Source organism: Lathamus discolor, chromosome 3 (assembly GCF_037157495.1).
Source record: "Lathamus discolor isolate bLatDis1 chromosome 3, bLatDis1.hap1, whole genome shotgun sequence".
NCBI classification, from domain to species: domain Eukaryota; kingdom Metazoa; phylum Chordata; class Aves; order Psittaciformes; family Psittacidae; genus Lathamus; species Lathamus discolor.
The window spans coordinates 89522368-89537836 of NC_088886.1; the positions used below are offsets into that span (position 1 = coordinate 89522368).

Here is a 15469-nt window from a genome sequence, read left to right on the forward strand (position 1 = left end):
CACCTTTTCTCATGCATGTGAGTGAGTTATTACTGATATAACTTAATCATCCTTCTGTATGAAAACTTTCAGGGATGAAATTATTTTTTTCTAGTCTAGGGGCAGCTTTTTTGATACCAGAAACAAATCAATTGTCAGATTAACTACGCTATGTTTTTCAAATAAAAGCTCAAATTCTACAAACTGTGCAAACAGAAGCTCTACAGTTTGCATGGCAAAAGACACTAACATACGACTGCTAGGCTGCTTGTTTGTTTCCTGGCTCAGAGTCTGCTGGGCACTTCTGATCAGTTCTGAGTGCTGCTGCTTAACCATATAAGCAGAGCTTCTTTTCCCTGCTCGTCATGCCTCCCCATTCACAGAGCACTGTGATGCCTGATGCTGCAGGAAGTGAGGGGGCATGGGCAAAAACCATTCTCAACAGCAGGATTAATGAATAAGCATTTTATGAAAATGGATTTTGGACTAATTAAATGAGAAGGAATTTTAGACTGGGAAAACCAAGTAAAGTTGTAGGATGATGCTGGAAGTGGCCCTGTTAAGTTGAGCAGGCCAGGGTGATGGCGGCCCGTCCCAGAGTGGCCAGTGACACTTGCCAGGAGCTGCTGAGTTCATCCTCTGCTTGATAGGCATCTCTTCTCCCTTCAGTTTCTCTCCCTGCTCATTTTGCCTTTGGCCTGGAAATTTTTGCTTCTTTGCCACTCTGAGTGCCACACCAGCCTGAGTGGCAGTGTTAGTTGTTACTGCACTTTTAGCACTCTCAGGGTAGTTAGGAGAGATATACAGCTTGCTGGAAAATTGGGGATTCAACAGGTGGCTGACAGGTTTCCTCTCCAGCACAAGCCTGGTACATGTGCCTGCTGGGCCTGCCTAGTCCTGCATGGCTTGATTCTAATGGCAGGTTCTGCAATGTGGTCGGAATGACCACAAAACAGCACTCCACCAGCATGCAAAGCCTATCGTAGAGGAGCATTTCTCTGGCAGTGTCAGGCCAAAAGTCCTGCTGATGTAGGTAGCAATCCTTTGTGATAGAAATGTATGAGAAGAAAGCCTAAAAGGAGTTTCTCTACTCCTGATTTTTTTCTCAGCAAACTGCTTTTCAACTAAAGAAAATAATTTCAGAAAGCTGAAGAAATCCTGCTTAGCATCTTGGAAAACATCGAAATGGGGATTTTTTTCCAATAAGTTCCCTTCTCACAGAGGATCCTCTGGCTTTTTCAGAGCACAGCATGCAAGGGAGCTTAACTGAAGAGAAGCCGCATAAGCAAAATGTAAGCTCCATATGTAGTTTTCCATTAGAGGTGTTGGCATGAGACAGTCTTCCATCTGCAGAAAGCAGCACTTGACTGTCTTGATTTCCTGTTGACTCCTTAAGTGTATTCTGTAATGAGATCCCTGGCTTCTAGAAGAGATAAGGAAAAATTACCCTGCTTGAAGCATAACACTGGGGAAGGAAATTTGATTCGCAAGTGAAAGGCAAGAAGGTAACATTATTCCTGCTGGACAAGTGAAGGTTTTGAAGCACATCTTTGTGTGCTGGCTTTAACAAGCAACAGAAACCAGGTCCTGGGGACTGTGCCCCAGGATGTTCTGACCTTGTGGATGTCATGGGTCTTCTTCTCAACAAATCCCTTCTGGCCCCTAAAAATGTATGTCTAAATATTCAGCTGCCTCATACAGTCTTGCGAGCAGGACAGGTTTTGATAGCCACAGAAGTGTGGTTTACTCATTTCCAGAAGTCACTGGCTTTTGTTGCTGACATTTGAGCAAATGAAGTATCTGGGTCCCAGGAGAGAAAATGCCAGCAGAATCTGGCCCTCCATAGGGTGAGAAGTAATACATGGAGCATATTTTTCAACTGTAGACTTTTTTTCCCTGCATTGCTAATTTAAGTAATATATTTAAAGTTAGTGCCCTGTCCCAAATTCTGCTTATATTTTCCTTTAAATGCTAACCTTCACAGTGCTAGTCTTGCAGCAGCTGATGGTATATTTGTGGTCTGACAGGGACTAAATTAAACCAGTCAAACTGTAATTTCTGAAGATAAAGATCAGAATAAGTGGTGCAATTTCATACTTTGTTTGTTTTCCTAATCACTTTTGGCTGTGTAATCTTGATGAGGGGAAACAAAACCCCCAAGCTGCAGCTCTCTGTGTGAAATGACACCAGGGTTGTCTGCTAAGTTCAGAGGACAAGATTCACGTCTCTAGAGCCCAAATCTGCCTGTTCTGCAGGGTGGAGTGATGTCTTGCCTGGAAAGCTAACAGTTCAGGCAGATTGGGACAGGAAAAAGCTATAGCTCACCAGACTGCCACACACACAGATTACATGTTAGATAAACTTGGTTTTCTATCACTTTCATTAACAGAAAGTTGATCTAAAGATAAAATCTGCTACAGCAATGCCATCAATATTTTAGTAAGAGTAGCCAGTTGATCTGTGCTTTGTCTTGAAACTAGCTCTAACTTGAAACCTGTTCTAGAAGAAATAATTTTTTCAGATAACAGATATAAATTTAATGACCCCACTGAAGCCTAAGCATAAGCTACACTGAGAAAGTAGAATTGATGTTTTGCTCCAAAGAAACCAAATTGAAAACCAGTGCTATTTGGATAGCCACCAGGTAACTTGCTCTTTAACTCAATCATGTCAAAGCAAGTTCACCAGCATGAGCAAAGCATTTATTTCATTGCTGAGTAGTTTCCATGGCAGTGGGAAATGGCATCCTGAGCAACATGCAGTTACAGACTTGGTGTGGGGTCTCTGCAGTTCTCAAGCACCTTGCCATGATTAATTCCAGTGGAGCCAGGTCTGAACATGCATTTGTGTCAGGAATTGGACCAAAGCAACACCTCTCCACAGGAATTACTCAGCAACTCACAAAACACAGGTCTATCATTTTTACTTCAAGAAATAGCTCCCAGACTTGAAGTCGTGGAAGCTCAGATTTATTTATTTCAATTAACACTCTATTCTCTCCTCCCACCTATGGATCCTTTACAACAGAGGAGTACAGGTAGACTTTAGAGATCCTCAAGATTTAGCATGTTGACCAGGAAAATGCCTCACCTAAGCCTTGCAAATCTCTCTGAGCAGGAAGGGGTGTGAATCCCAGCCAGATCCTCAATTTGGACACTTTTTTTTGTTTTCTCCTCACTTAGGACTGAACCAAGGAAAGGCAACCACAGTTTCCTTGGCCTCAATACTGAAAAGGGGTGACTGCTAAAGAAAGCAGTATCAGGAAGAGGATTTTTTGTCCTCCTTCCTAGAGTTCAATTCTCCCAGAGGAGGGCCCTGTCCCATTCCCTCCTTTCCTGAGATGACTGAACTGTTCCTGCTATAGGGACTTAAAGCCATATTCCCTATTTTCCTAGGATATTTTTGTGTTGTGGTTCTTTGTGAAAACTGGAGCCTTCAGGGGTTCTAAAATTGAGTACCTCCAAGGTGAAAGAACTGAAAAATCGGTGATTTCTGAAAGTTCAATAGTTCCTTTGTTCTTTCTGGTTTGGACATTAAAAATGAAATAATGTATTAATAATAGCACGTATTGGAGAAATAGATATATTTCTTACATTTGCAGAGAATGTGTGTGTATTTCATGTACAGTTTGTCTAATGCCAATATAAAGGACAGATCTTATGGAATCAGCTGTGTCTGTGATGGGGGAGATACTGGCAAATATTTACTTTGCATGGGAAATTGCAAGCTTTACTCTGTTCCGCAGCAGTAGAAAGTCTTGTATAACTGCTGAAGCGGGTGAGCTGCCATGACAATAAGGACCAGCTCTTGGTAACAAAAAAAAATTAAGAACTCCTTCTCGGAGGTTTGAAAACTGTCTGACAGAGAAGGCTTTTGCTGTTCTTCCCCCCTACAGTGACATTTTTGTGGTAGCAAAGAACAACGCCTCACACTGACTGACATGTCCTAACATGAGGTGGAGACAAGGAAAAACCACCAGGTTGACATGAAAAACATTTCTGAGCCCTCACAAGTGGGAGGGGAAAATACAGAAATGTAAAAATGGTTCTTCTCTTGTATCAGCTGGTAAGAGTTGTGAGAATGAATATTTTTGATGGTCTGACCTTACTCGTAGCTTTTTTGGGGGGGGGGGGGGGGAAGATGAGTTTTGGCCTGAAACCAAGCACAGTTTCAAATCAAAGAAATTTGGCAAGTTATAAGTCATTTTATGAAGAGATGAAAGGTCAAACTGAGATCTGAATTTAGCAATAAGTGTAATTGGTACTATGGCATATCATAATAGATCAGATTTAAGACTCGAATATAGCAGAATCCAGCCCCTACGATCCTGGGCCTTTGTAAACTCTGCTGCAGTACCACTCCTGCTGAAATCAGTTAGCATCAGTAACAGCAGCAGCATCTTGTCTTGCATAAATCAGAGATACAGGATATTTCTATTTTCAGATGGTCTGCAAGCAATATTCCAAAATAGTTATATTCAGATTTGTTCAACAGAGTTCATATGTAATTTTTGCTTTTGATAGAATGGGTAATTACAAGTGATTTATTAAATGTATTCATTTTTAAATATATGAACTCTTTGAACTATGTAATTTTCTCCCTAGTTGGGTAACACAGCATGGGAGGTGCTGAGCACTAGGTGCCATAACCCAGATAAGTATGTGAGTGCAAACAGTCCAAATTAATGTTCCAGGAACTGCTTTCCTGTTCTGACAGTGATGTATCAAAAAGCCTGACTTTTTGAGCACATTCCGAAATATTTACCTACTTCTAACTAGATGTATAAAAACATCCCTCTAGTAAGATCTTCTTCCATGTTTCTGGAAGGTGACAAGACATCCACATACTCTTGTCAAATGTCAATTATAATAAGCTGTGAATGTAGCATGGTATTTTTAGGAAAACTCTTGTTTTTTCTTTTAAGACAGATATCCGGGGACTCGCCTTCTGACTGAACTTCAGCTTTGACCTGTGCAGCCACGTTTTTAACATTTAATCTCTCACATCTAGCAGCACTGTTTGAAGCTGCTTTGAGGTCACAGCTTTTAACTACTTTGCTATTCTTTCAGTCAGATGGCAAAAAACATGGAATCCCTCTTTATTAAAAATCTTTGCTGCTGTATTTCCAAATACTGTGTCACATCCAGTGATTAATATTTGTAATCATCCTGTCTCTTGCCCCTCAACGCCACCACAGAAAGACTATGCCAAGAAAGAATAATACATAGAAAAGCATTTTACTGAAGTCTTCTGGAGATGGTCTTCTGGAGATGGTCTTCTGAAACGAAAATATGTGAAAACATCAATACTACAACATATGTTTGGGAAGACCCTTCATATCTGGGATTATACTCCAGTTGACTTCATAGTGAACTTACAAGTAACTATTGATGATGAATGAAATTCTGCTCAGAGAAAACAATTCAGTTATATTTGATGAGTGCTCATGGCCTGGAAAACAGGAGATGCCTAATGCAATTGACTAAAAAATTAATTCTAAATAGACATAAAGGAGTACAGATCTTTTTAGAGGTTGTCTGTGCCTACAGACAATCCATCTCTGCAGGGCAGATGAAGTTGCATTTACTATGGCCAAGTTCTTTTCTGGCTGAACCTAATTTAAACAACTGCAAACACCTAACATGATTTTAAGCATCATAATGAGAACAGGAACACTGCATTTATTTTCTTCATGCAGAACTGCTTTCTGCTCTGACATGGAAGGTTCAATATATCTCCATTATTATTGCAAGCCCATGGCTGCTTGTGGTGCTCATTTACTTAAATATATATGCTGGTGAAATGCAACTTCTTCTGCTGGCTGGAAGTTATGCAGGGTGTTGGAAAAGTTGCAATGCAGGGATGCTAGTTTTTTGTTGCTTCGCTTCCTCTGCAGCATCAGTAGTGAAGAAAGTATGAAGAAGTGATCATAACTGCATTCCCTGTGTAGCATTTCAAAGTTCCTTTATGACAGAAAATATTCTTTCAGCAATATGTATGCATAAATAGCAGACCCAGCACAGCAGCTAGCTTTCCTTCTCTTGCAAATGTTATTAAAATTACCATTCTATTTGTAACATCCCTTGCTCTGCTTGGAGTTGCCATATTCTTTCACAGCCTGCCTTTGCCTGCAGCCGACTAGCAGCCTGGGCAGCCCCTGGCTGTTACACCTCAGAGCCACGTTTGCTCCTGGAAGCTGCATGAAGACTTGCCCTACTGGGCACAGAGGCACCGTTTTCCTGCCACTCCTGCCTTCCCACATCTTACCTGCCCCCTGAACCCAGCCATGCCAGATAGCTGCATCTTGTGTGTGCTAAAGCCTGTGCAGGGTCTGGCCACAGTGGCAAACCAGGGGGCCCAGAGGCAGAGAAGGTTTGAGAAAAGCCCTTCTAAGAGAAGGCGATAGAACTGTGTTTCATCAAGCCCTATGTCAACTATGAAGTAGATATAAAATATAACTAGTAAATTAACAAAAACAAAGTTTGGGTCTGATCTGTAATCTGGTCAGTAAATACAAATTAAAGCAGATTTAGATAGACTGAGGGAAAATGCCTGATTTGCCATGGCAACAGGCATGTCTGCAAACATAGGTTAGCTTCTGGTCCTTGTGATTATGGTCCTTGTGATCATGTGTCAGTGGGACCTTATATCAAATTAATAAAGTATTGAAACCACAATGTTTTCAGTTAGAGTGCTTTGTACAGGCTGTGTTTCCAACTCCAGCTCACCAAAGAGACTGACAGGTTCAGCACCTGCTCGCAGTGGCCCAAATCTGCAATGTAAAGCCCTACCTCCAATTTTTTATAGGGGCCACAAACCAAAAAAGGAAAAACCCAAAGGGCTCATAGATAAAAACTGTGTTTTTCTCTAGTTCCCAGGTGGAGAGTGATAAGAGGCACCTGGTCAGAAGCCCCAGAGGTGTTCAAATGGTGGCATTTGAGAGTGGTTGGGAGAGTGGAAGCAGGCTCACTTGGACATGCCAGCTTCTAATAGGAACAGGTGAGGTAACTGAGGGGCTGGTTGCCCGAAACGGGGAGCTGGCAGTTTCAGGGAGGTATTATTTGACAGAATTTTTTGAATTTTAACATGCTGGCTCGAATAATTTTGATATAAAAGTTACAGTTTTTATTTAAAATTTACATGGTTCTTGGGTTTTGGTTTGTTTCTTTTTTAGAATCGTTGTTGCTATCTCTGCCATTTTTATTTGCACAAGTATTTGGAATGGAGGAAAGAAACATACCAGCTGCCAGACTTGGGTAGGATCAATGGGATAAGTGAGTGCATGTCCTGCTTCTGGTACTTTCCAAGAGCAGATGGTGAGAGGTTAACTATAGAAACAAGGCAAGTTAATAAAGTCCCTTGCTGCCCTTCTCCCAAAGTCCTTGCTGGACCTGCTCCAGAAAGAATTTTGCAGTTTCAGTATAGCATGGTTTTGTGACCAAGAAATAGATATACCGGGACTTAGTGCCTCTGATTGTGATTTAGACCATGCTAGCCTGCCACCTGGTGAAGGTCATGTTCACAGAAACATGCCCTCTGTGCCCAGAGGCACTTTCCTTATTTCACTGTAAGGAAAGAAATCTGCTATTCCCCATTTCATTATGAAGAAATGTTGTTTGACTATTTCTTATCAAAGAACATCTTTTTGCTTGCAGCAAACTTGATAAAACCCTGCCATTAAAAGAGGAAAAAACAAAAGAGGAAACGAGAGGGTGCAAAAAGGTTTCTGGGTAGAATACTTGCTAAAGATCTTTGGAAAGGACAGCAGCTTTTTCAGAAGTTACGCTTTGTTGAAGGGAAAAATGTACATGTGCACCTCACGGGATTGACATAATTGTATTTTTAATAGCATAAACCACAAATCAGTAAGCTCAGTGTAAAATTCACTTTGCATTTGTGGCAACAAAAGCCCAAAGACCTGGCAAAGACCCGCCTCCAGCCACAGACAAAAGCCCGGAGCGGTCCCCCCCACATGGCGGTCAGCAGGGACAGGGGCAGGAAGTCGGGTTCTGAGCCCGTGAGGGGCTACCTGGTGCCCCGCCGGGCAGCCATTTTGAGTCGGTCCTCCTCACAGCGGTGGGTGTGCAGTCGAGAACACTCCCCTTGGGTCAGGATGGCATCCAAGGAAACCACTCGAGGTCGAGAGGTTGGGAGTGTGAGGAGGTGAGTGAGTGCACAACAGAAACTTGAGTTTTCCCTTTCCGGGGCCAGAAGGATTACACTTGAGGAAATGGGGTGGATTTGGTTAGGTTTTGGTTAGTTTTTCCACTAGCAGCTGTAAAAGGGGAAGTAGGATCAAAACTGAGTGCTTTATGTTCTCCACTTTTCTCTATGTGGATGATTTTTCAGCGTAGATTCAATTTTATGGCTCATGTCAGAAAGTCAAGTCAGAATTTATTGATCTGCAGGATTTTTTTGTAAGGATAGGTTGAGAGAAAAGGAGGTTTAGAAGGGAGCAGAGCCCTTCAGAAGGGTGGGGGTCTCCGCGCCAGCTCATCACTGCCTTAATCTACCTTATTAACATGGTGAAACAGGCTCTGTGCACACTTTCTGAATGCTTAGATGAGTGAAAAGACTGAAGTAATTTGTGTAATGCTAAAATGATATTCTGTCTCTGGCAAGCCAAGCCTTGTCTGGAGGCGTGGGACTTCCTTGCATGCCAAGTGTGAGCTCTGATCAAGAACTGTAAAAATCAAAGGCATTGCATGACTTTTAAGCCATGTTGCTCCTGAAGAAGCTTTCCGGGGAGGATGAAGCAAAGTAGAGTTCTGCTCCACCATCTTTTTCTCCCAGCCTTTAAACTCCTGGGCCCTGCACTATAAGAAGCTGTTTTTTCCCTCTGGCTCTGTGATGAGGTGGACAAGATGATTAGCACTGTGACATTGTCAACATAACGTTATTCTCAAAGCTGCGCTGTGTACATTAGTATATATGTAGCCGCCTTTTTGTTAAGAAAATGGGAGAAGACCCCAGGTTTGCATTTGATTGTGCTGTGACTGTGAACACCATAATGGTGCTAAGCAAGGAAAATGGAGTTCTGTTTATCTGCACTTAATCATGCTGCACTTTTGTGCATGAGGCTTTTTCATGGAAAATTTGAGAGCACAGAAGGCTTCAGGAGACCTGACAGTCACTAAGATTCATGCATTGCATTTCTATCCTGTCCTATCAGTCAGGGCTCTCTGTAGTGAGAACTGATTTCAGAGGAGAACTAAACCATGTTTGCCATTTCCCTCTAAACTCTGTGTGACATTGGCTGAGGTCATAGCTTTATTATCACCAATGTCCTTTATTGAAAAATCCATGCAGGGCTCCTTTCCAACAAGAATTCACTACTACTCAGGAGCTTCCAGGCTGTAAAGTCTGAATTTTGAAGGAAGAATGGTAAAATATTAGAAACCATAGGGAGAGGTACAGACTGTGGGTTAGAAAACAAAGCTTTTGAGCAAGTGTTTAATCCAAATTTAGCTTAATCTCTGAATCAGTTTTCATACTATTCTGCTGATGTTGCTGCTTACTGCAGGGACAGTAGTGAACATTGAATTATTGCATAGCTAATAAAGTAATTGTATACTAATGGTGCTAAAGCTATAATAATCTCTTCCTCTGTATTCATTGTGAGGCTTTTTTTTTTTTACCCCAGAGAGCCATCTGGTCTCCTTGAGTATGACTGATATCCAAGTGCCCTGACTTCATGTTGTGAGATTACATTAGTCAAATTTAAACCCTCCATTAGATGTCAATGAACTGTAACCATTGTGACCGCATGGTTATTGACCCAGGTGCAAATAGCCAGTGCTCAATTTAAAGATTCAGTTCTCACAAATGGATTAGAATAATGAAAACATGATGGGAAGTGGTTGGGTGCTTCACTGACTAATTGAACAGGGTACTTGCAGTTTGTTCTATGATACACTTATTTTTCACAGCCACGGGTGAGTAAAAAAATCTATCATGTTTTATGTTTCAGAGTTAACTGATGAAACCTCCTCAATGGAAAGATTACCTATGTTTTTCTTTCAGAACAAATTAAACTGAATGCTGAATTCACTTTCACAGTTAGTGTTTGGTTTTGGTTGGTTTCTGGTTGTAATTTGATTTTTTATTTGTTTGGGACTGTTTGAAGAATAAGACTTTCAACTTCTATTTTGAGTCGTAATGTCTTTCAGCTTGTATGCTGTCAGTATCTGAGGAACCTATTTTTGAAGGAAAAGGAAGGATTATACTTTCATGAGCAATTGTAATTGTTGGGTTGTTTCGTTTGGTTTTTTTTTTTTTTTTTATTTTTTTTCCCCTTTATGTTAAATAAAGACCTGATCTAAATAAAGAAGCATTTTGAAAATGATTTCTAAGGGCTTTGGATCAGGTCCTAATGTTACTTCATCCTACAGGATATGTTCCTTTGCTAGCATTTTCCAAGCATTTCTTGTTTAAATATGGATTTTAGTTCCTTAAAGATGTTAATTTATCAAAAATCCAGCAGCTATACCTTAATACTCTCTCACTTTTTTGTGGTTTCTGGGGCATGCTCTGCTGCTCCTAGTTTATATTTTGCACACACAGGCATAGATGTGATGATCTAATATCTTCTACGATCTCTGCTTTCTATTATTTAAATAATTTTTAACGCAGACATCAGCATCAGTACTTTTTCAAGTTGTTGTAAGTAATCCCTGGTTTTCAGATACTGAGAAAGGCTATTTAAGTATCCTAATACAGCCTGCTAATCTGCTTATACTAGTGTGTTCAATTCAGCTAAAGAATGATGCCTGCTGGACAGGATAGTATGTGGATAGTATTTGATGTATTGAGTCTTAGAAAATACAGGAAAAGCGTGTTTTCTTTCAAAAATGTGGGACAGTCAGAATTTTATTGGACAACTGACATCGTTCCAGGAAGTTTGGTTCTAGCAAGTGTTTGGAGCTAGAATCGTTATTCGAGTCTATCAGTTACTGTTGTTTCCCCCCAGTTTTCATTTCATTTAAAACTGCATCAGTATTCAGGCTTAAAAAAAATCAGTTGCAAAATATATTTCATAGTGTTAAAATACAGAGTCAGAGCAAACACTGAAATAAGACTTCCCAGTGTGATGTTCTGCACCAGCATTTAAAGGATAGATCAGTTTTTACAGTGTTCCATTTACAAAATTTTATATAGATGTTATGCAGCCTTCTCTTCTCCAGCCTGAACAGCCCCAACTTCCTCAGCCTATCTTCAGACTGGAGCACCTCCCGTATGAAGATAGGCTGAGGAAGTTGGGGCTGTTCAGCCTGGAGAAGAGAAGGCTGCGTGGGGACCTAATGGCAGCGTTCCAGTATCTGAAGGGGGCCTATAGGGATGCTGGGGATGGACTCTTCATTAGGGACTGTAGTGACAGGACAAGGGGTAATGGGTTCAAACTTAAACAGGGGAAGTTTAGATTGGATATAAGGAGGAAATTCTTTCCTGTTAGGGTGGTGAGACACTGGAATCGGTTGCCCAAGGAGGTTGTGAGTGCTCCATCCCTGGCAGTGTTCAAGGCCAGGTTGGATGAAGCCTTGTGTGGAACGGTTTAGTGTGAGGTGTCCCTGCCCATGGCAGGGGGGTTGGAACGAGATGATCTTGAGGTCCTTCCCAACCCTAACTATAAGAAGTAGCTGATGGAGAGTGACTTTGCTTTCCTTATCTTTGCCTTCTTTATCAGGTTACTGTATGATATTATCCATTATCTTTCTGAAGCAGAAATGCAGTGGGGGTGTTTTTTGACCAATTCATAGCTTTTCACTGGGAGCCACCTTCAGTGCTATGGTTCAAATGGTTTCCATCACTTAATTTCAATAGGTTATACTTCTGTGAAGTTGTAAAGTATTTTAAAGCTCTGGAATGTGTGTGTAACACCACCCTTAAAGTTTGGATTTGATAACAGAACAGGTAGGAGCATTTCTTCTTGACTGCACCAGAACACATAATAAAGGTGACATTTCTAATTACACTAATTTCAGTGTAAAATTGGGAGTTTATCTATTAGCTCAGCTTTCTTTATAGAGTACCATAACTTGTTCAGCCCATTCGTCATCTATCTCAGAGAATGGAAAAATACAATTAAAATTGTAAATTTGTTTCACTGTATGAAGGCATAAATTGAAAGCACCCATGATTTTATGTTGTAAGTGATCATTTTAGTCCTGGCCAGACATTTTGCTACTGCAGTGCTGATTTGGCTTTATACTTAGGAAGAGAATTTGAGTTATAATTTAGGGGGTTGCAGAGTGTGAGTTGGAATTTACCAACCAGTGGATGAATAAATTGGCTGTGCTCATCAGAAACTTTTAGTCAAGAAAAGCTACATCCATAGAGTAGCAAGCAATGAACCAGTTTCCAAGTGGATGGCTCTACTGATAGAAGTTCTGCAGAGGTCTGTCTTGCTTCTGGTATAATCCAGTAATACTGATAATGACGTGAATTACACAGTAGAGAATATCCTTAATAAATTTGATCATGACATAAAGGTAGGACAGACTGTAGGTTCCCAGAAGAACAGTACTAGGAGTTGAAGTACCCTTAACAAACAGGTAAAATGTGCTGAAGTATGTAAAGTGCTATTAAATATGGTGTCGTGGACAATAGCAGGCAGGATTAATCAACTGTAAAGTTACAGATTGGAAAAGAACTGGCTCTGTAGCAAATTGTTTGTAAAAAATGAGTGGCATTGAAGCACTTCAGAGGCCCTGCATTTGGGGTGAGTTGGGCATGCTTCTGTGAGGTGTTTTTCTACTCTGGGACATGCATTCTGTTATAACCTGTGCTGGAATCAGTAGCATTGCCTTGGGATAATGAGGGCAAAACTGAGGTAAGCAGGAGTTTAATATAATAATGTTTTATGTTCGCAGAAAAACGTTTGCTGGTACGCTTCTCCCTGCCCCCATGTCTCTTCAGAACTTCTGATTTAAGTGACTAATCATCATGTCTGACCCTGTTGTTCTGCGTAGCGTCAAGAGATTGGGAGAGGATAACTGTGCTTTTGACTTGGATGGCAAAGGTAAGAATTTTATTCTTCAGTTATCTCCTTATTTTATACAGCATGTAAAGTAGGTGGTAGGTGGCCTAAGTGGAGCAAATTGTCTACAGGATACAAAGCAAAGAGTCTGTGGAATAAATATAGCATTGTGTGGTACTTGCTGTTACGCGCATGCTGCCTGCAAAACAACTTTTCTGTAAAAACTGCATATAACAATCCCTACTCATGGACCATCTAAAAGTTACCAGCCTTTCAAGTTCATGGTATCTACAGAGGTTTTTATACTGAGCACTTTGGTGTACAAGTAAAAGGCCATTACTTGGGGAATAAAAGAAAAAGTCCTATCTTCCATTACTTCTAGAACTGCTTTCAACAAATACATCTATCTGTAGTCATACTTCTGTCAGGCAGAATTCTTGTGAGTCATTGCTATACGAAGATCTGTATTCCTTCTCATCATATCTTCTCCTCTTCTGTTTTTCCTTCGCAATAGCCCTTTTTGATTTTGCCACTTAAATGGAGTAATAGTCAAGGAGAAACATGAAATAAAACTGATAAATACTTTGAGTTCTGTTTGTATGACTTGAGAAAAGCCAACAGAAGGGGGTGTTAAATATTTATACTGTATGTAAGGTACAAAGGAAAGCAAAACTGTGGCACATAATGGAAGATAAATTGCAATACAGTGCAATGTACATGCTCCTCACATATAGTAAAAAGGTTTCACAAAAGAATTCCAGCACTCTGGTATCACCAGACTCCAAAAAACATACATACATTTTGTATTTTCAAGTTCCTTGACCGCTATAGCCTAATCCTTGGAGTATTTAAGCTTTTATTAAAACATTTTTCTTGGACCAAATGAAATGCTTCAGACCATGCATGGAATAGCCTGTTTTCTAAACAATAATAGTAATAGTAATAATAATAATGAGCAACACTATATCAACATATATTATTGGACATCATTGTTATTAGTATTATTATTACTATGTTCAATAGATTCAAAGGTCTGTTGTCGTTAGGAACTTCAAATCTGTTGTTCCAGATGGTAAGTAGATAGTGTAGGAAATAATTTTCCACATAGCTTGAATGTATTCTTAAAATCAAAGCTGGCATATTAGACTCTGCAGCTGATTTTAAAGTCTGCAGTATAGTGCTGCAACCTCAGCTCCATGACTTGCAAGAGAAACCAGTGTGAATGTTTTCTGAAAGACTGCTCTCTCCCCAGTATATTGCTATCCCTGCACACTGCTATGCATCCTGCTGGAATGAGCAGCGTTTGTGTGCTGAAGCAGTACAGATCTCCCTACTCTCCTGCTGGGTTTTGTTTTTAAAACTTCTCACTTAGGCTGCTAACTAAAGGCGGTTTCAATGCATTGGGTTATTGTGGGCTCTAGTATCAGTGGAGGAGTGAGAGGGAAAAGGGAGTGAACATCTTAAGGGGATATGTCTTTCTACTTGTTGGATTGAAAGCTGTTTGTCTCTTCCAGCCACTTAGAACTCTCAGGTTGCTCAGATTTATCTAGCTGGTTTGGGAGGTTGCTTTTTGTCTGCTAGTGTGTCTTCCCTATTTGTTGCTTTTACTTGTTAAGGGATTTTGGCAAAAGGCTTCTTCCTGTTGGGACCAAAGCTGTTCCTCTTTTCACAGTTGGGTTGTTATTTTGGTGTGGGGTGTGGGTTTTTTTGGTTTGTTGCTTTTTTTTTTTTCCACCCAGCGTGTTTAGGTGTTTGGATTTTTTTCATTGTTTGTGTTTCGCTTTTTTTTTTTTTTTTGCTGGCATTCTGCTTATTGATTTCATTTCAAGTGAGGTTTGTTTCAATAACCATATTTTGTACGTATTAACAAGAATTAGCCCTCCCCAGATCAACTCTTGACCGCCACTACACTACGAGTAGTAAAGAGCCAGCTTTAGCTGGGAGCCTTTAGAGGGCAATTTTTCCCCACTTGAATCAAATATCAGGTTTCCACAGGGTTAGCTTTGACTGTGTTTTCACAATACCAGTAAAAATTCATTTTCTTGACAGTGGTCTTCAGCGTTTCCTTGATTCTGTGCTTTTTTCAAGCTGTAAAGTTTCTTTCCTAAATGCCTTAATTCCTCTTTCAAAATTTTCTGAGAATTCAAAGAGTACTATAGCTTTTTTCTTTAGGGTTAATAAATTCTGTCAACTTCCCTACAGTATTTTCTTTTCTATAGAAATTATGTTCTGTCCTCTTTTTCTACTTTTTCAATTGTAGCAGTGTGAACTGTTACTCATCTCTTTCTTTCTTTCAAATTAAGCATAGGTAACATCACTCCAGATTCTCCTCCTGCTTAAAAACTGCTTAAAAACTGAATAGCATTGATACACTCTTTTTCCTCCAAGTTTGTAGATTAGGGTTTCTTCACCTTTGGAGAATGCTTATTTTGCTCTCTAAATTGGTATGACTCAGAAAGCTATTTCACCAGACTCTTGTTCTTCCCACTTTCCTCCCAGTAGCCAATTCCTTCA

General features: G+C 40.3%; 1 protein-coding gene across 6 annotated transcripts in view; it reads left to right on the forward strand.

Moving 5' to 3' along the window:
• ABCB11 (ATP binding cassette subfamily B member 11) overlaps positions 1-15469 on the forward strand; it is a 65152-nt gene that overhangs the window by 5507 nt on the left and 44176 nt on the right. For 2 of the 6 annotated variants that reach the window (XM_065670452.1, XM_065670456.1), the window contains exons 1-2: positions 9812-9914; positions 12849-12997. In XM_065670452.1, the coding sequence (XP_065526524.1) occupies positions 12922-12997 (76 nt within the window). In that variant the 5' untranslated portion in view covers positions 9812-9914; positions 12849-12921. Of the gene's footprint in view, positions 1-6942; positions 6979-8052; positions 8143-9811; positions 9915-12848; positions 12998-15469 lie in introns of those variants that run through there. The other 4 variants (XM_065670453.1, XM_065670457.1, XM_065670455.1 and 1 more) reach the window with 4 other exon arrangements.